This window comes from Microtus ochrogaster, chromosome 7 (assembly GCF_000317375.1).
Source record: "Microtus ochrogaster isolate Prairie Vole_2 chromosome 7, MicOch1.0, whole genome shotgun sequence".
Classification (NCBI taxonomy): domain Eukaryota; kingdom Metazoa; phylum Chordata; class Mammalia; order Rodentia; family Cricetidae; genus Microtus; species Microtus ochrogaster.
Genome location: NC_022014.1, coordinates 79,179,516 through 79,181,639, shown reverse-complemented (window position 1 = coordinate 79,181,639; position 2,124 = coordinate 79,179,516). Strand labels below are relative to the sequence as shown.

The window sequence follows — 2,124 nt, the reverse complement described above, 5'->3', positions numbered from 1 at the left end:
CTGGAGTTACAGGAGGTTGTGAGCTGCTCAGCACAGGTGCTGGCAACCCAACTCAGGTCTTCTGCAAGAACCGTTTGTGCTGTCAGTTCTCGAACCCTCTCTCCAGCTCCAAGCACGACTGTTGTAAGCAGCTACTTTAATTTTCTCTGCTAGGGAGGATGAACTTGCTCAGCGAGAGCGCACATGACCGGACTCTACTGTGAAGGAGCTGCAGGAAGCCCCCAATCCCAGATGGTAGGCGTGGAAATATAAACCCCCACCCTACCCCATCTTTGCACCCCGAACCTCTGACTGCGTAGAATATTCTAGGAAATGGTCTCCATGGTAGAGTAGCATTAGAAAGAACTTAAGCATTGAGTTGAGCCTTTCATCCCAGTACTTGGAGGTAAAGGCAGAAGCAGGTAGGTGGATCTCTGTGGATTCTAGTCCAGCCTGTTTGACATAACGAACTCCAGGCTAGTCAGGGCTACACAGTGAGACCTTTTCCAGCCCTGCCTCCCCGCTCCCAAAAAGAAATTAATCAGTGAGTAGAGTTTTCCTTTAGCCTCTGTTTTTGTAGTTTTTCTTTGGTTTTGTTGAGGCAAGGCCTCCCTATTGCTCTGACTGGCCTAGAAGTGCTATGTAAAAGATAAGGCTGGCCTGGAACTCACAGAGATCCACCAGCCTCTGCACCCCCCTTCCCCCTCCTGAGTGCTGGGATTGAAGGTGAGCCCATCTCTCAAGCTCTGAGTCCTCTGCATTTCCTGCTGGAAGCATCTTTAAACCCTCATTGGGCACAGAACAGAAGAAGACATTCTGGTTATTGATTGCATATGTCTGGTGGTTTTGTGTGTAATGTCTGTAATCTGAAGAGAGGTGTTTGTCTGCACCTGGCTTTGCTGGCTAGGAAGTACTGTCTCTGGTCTCTTGAGTGCTTTCATTCTCAGAAGCTGGAGGAAAACAGCTGACTTATCCGTGATGCCTGGTGCTCCTTCCCTGGGGCCTGGAGAAGGCAGAGTGTTCTTCCTGTCCAGTGCTAACACATGCTCACTGCTGCATTTTGTTGATGTGATTTCTCCCCATCCCCCCCACCCCCATTTTAGGCACTGAAAACCAAGAAAGGACTGAAAGGTAAGTGGAGACATGGAACATCCCCCTTAATCCAAATGCACCTCTCCTTTTTTTTTTCTTTTTGGTTTAAGGCTGGTCTGAAACAGAGATCCGCCTGCCTGCCTCTGCCTGAGTGCTGGGATTTAAGGGTTGTGCCACCACAGCTTGGTTGAGACCCTATTTTTTTTTTACCAAGAAAAAGTTAGTGAGGAAGCTCAGCAGGCAAAGGGTCTCATGCCGAGCCCAATAACCTGCATCCTACAAGTTGTCTTCTGGCCTCCACAGATGTTGCGACACACATTCCTGTTCTAATTTTAAAAAACAAAACAAACAAACAAAAAAACCAAGGTGTGTTGGTGCACTACTTTAACCCCAGCACTCAGATGACAGAGGCAGGTTGATCTCTGTGAGTTCAACGCCAGCCTGGTCTACACAGTTCCAGGACAGCCAGAGCTATGTAGAGAGAGATGGTGTCTCATTAAAAACTAAAAAGACTGGAGGACCAAGACTTTGCTGATGCTCTCCTAGACAGAGGAAAACCATATGAAACCTCATGAAAACCATAGGGTGGCCTCTACTGTTGAGCAGTTTTAAAAAACAAATACATGTAGTCGTAGAAAAACACAATTTCTCACTGAGCTCTGAATTCGGGGATATATGGTGGACGTTCAGGGTGGGTACATATATATACAGCTGGGTAGGAGAATTAATCCAACTGTGCTAACCTAGATGTCCCCACCACGCCTCCATCCGACAGTGGCCTGGGAGAGTGCAGTCAGTCCAGCTCCAGGAGGTGGCGGGTGGGGGAGGGGCTGAGGGGAACCACCCTGGCATAGGGGCTGGAGGATGGGTCACTGGCTTGTGTGTTTGGGGTGGGTGTGGTGGGTAGAAACATTCCGTGAGAAATTACCTTCGGGAAGGTCACTTTCAACTTCTCCCCAGGCTTTAAGAAAGGCCCTGTGGCTTGTTGCCCTTGAGATCTTCTCAAGGCCAGCAACAGTCCTCAGCCCAAAGCCTGGGACCTGGAAGTCTCAG

The 2,124-nt window shown here is 49.0% G+C and overlaps 1 protein-coding gene across 5 annotated transcripts in view; it reads left to right on the top strand.

Moving 5' to 3' along the window:
• Fbf1 (Fas binding factor 1) overlaps positions 1 to 2,124 on the top strand; it is a 27,558-nt gene that overhangs the window by 2,069 nt on the left and 23,365 nt on the right. For 4 of the 5 annotated variants that reach the window (XM_013347644.2, XM_026780588.1, XM_013347643.2 and 1 more), the window contains 2 exons: positions 154 to 234; positions 1,083 to 1,110. In XM_013347644.2, the coding sequence (XP_013203098.1) occupies positions 184 to 234; positions 1,083 to 1,110 (79 nt within the window). In that variant the 5' untranslated portion in view covers positions 154 to 183. The remainder of the gene's footprint in view (positions 1 to 153; positions 235 to 1,082; positions 1,111 to 2,124) is intronic. The other variant, XM_026780589.1, reaches the window with a different exon arrangement.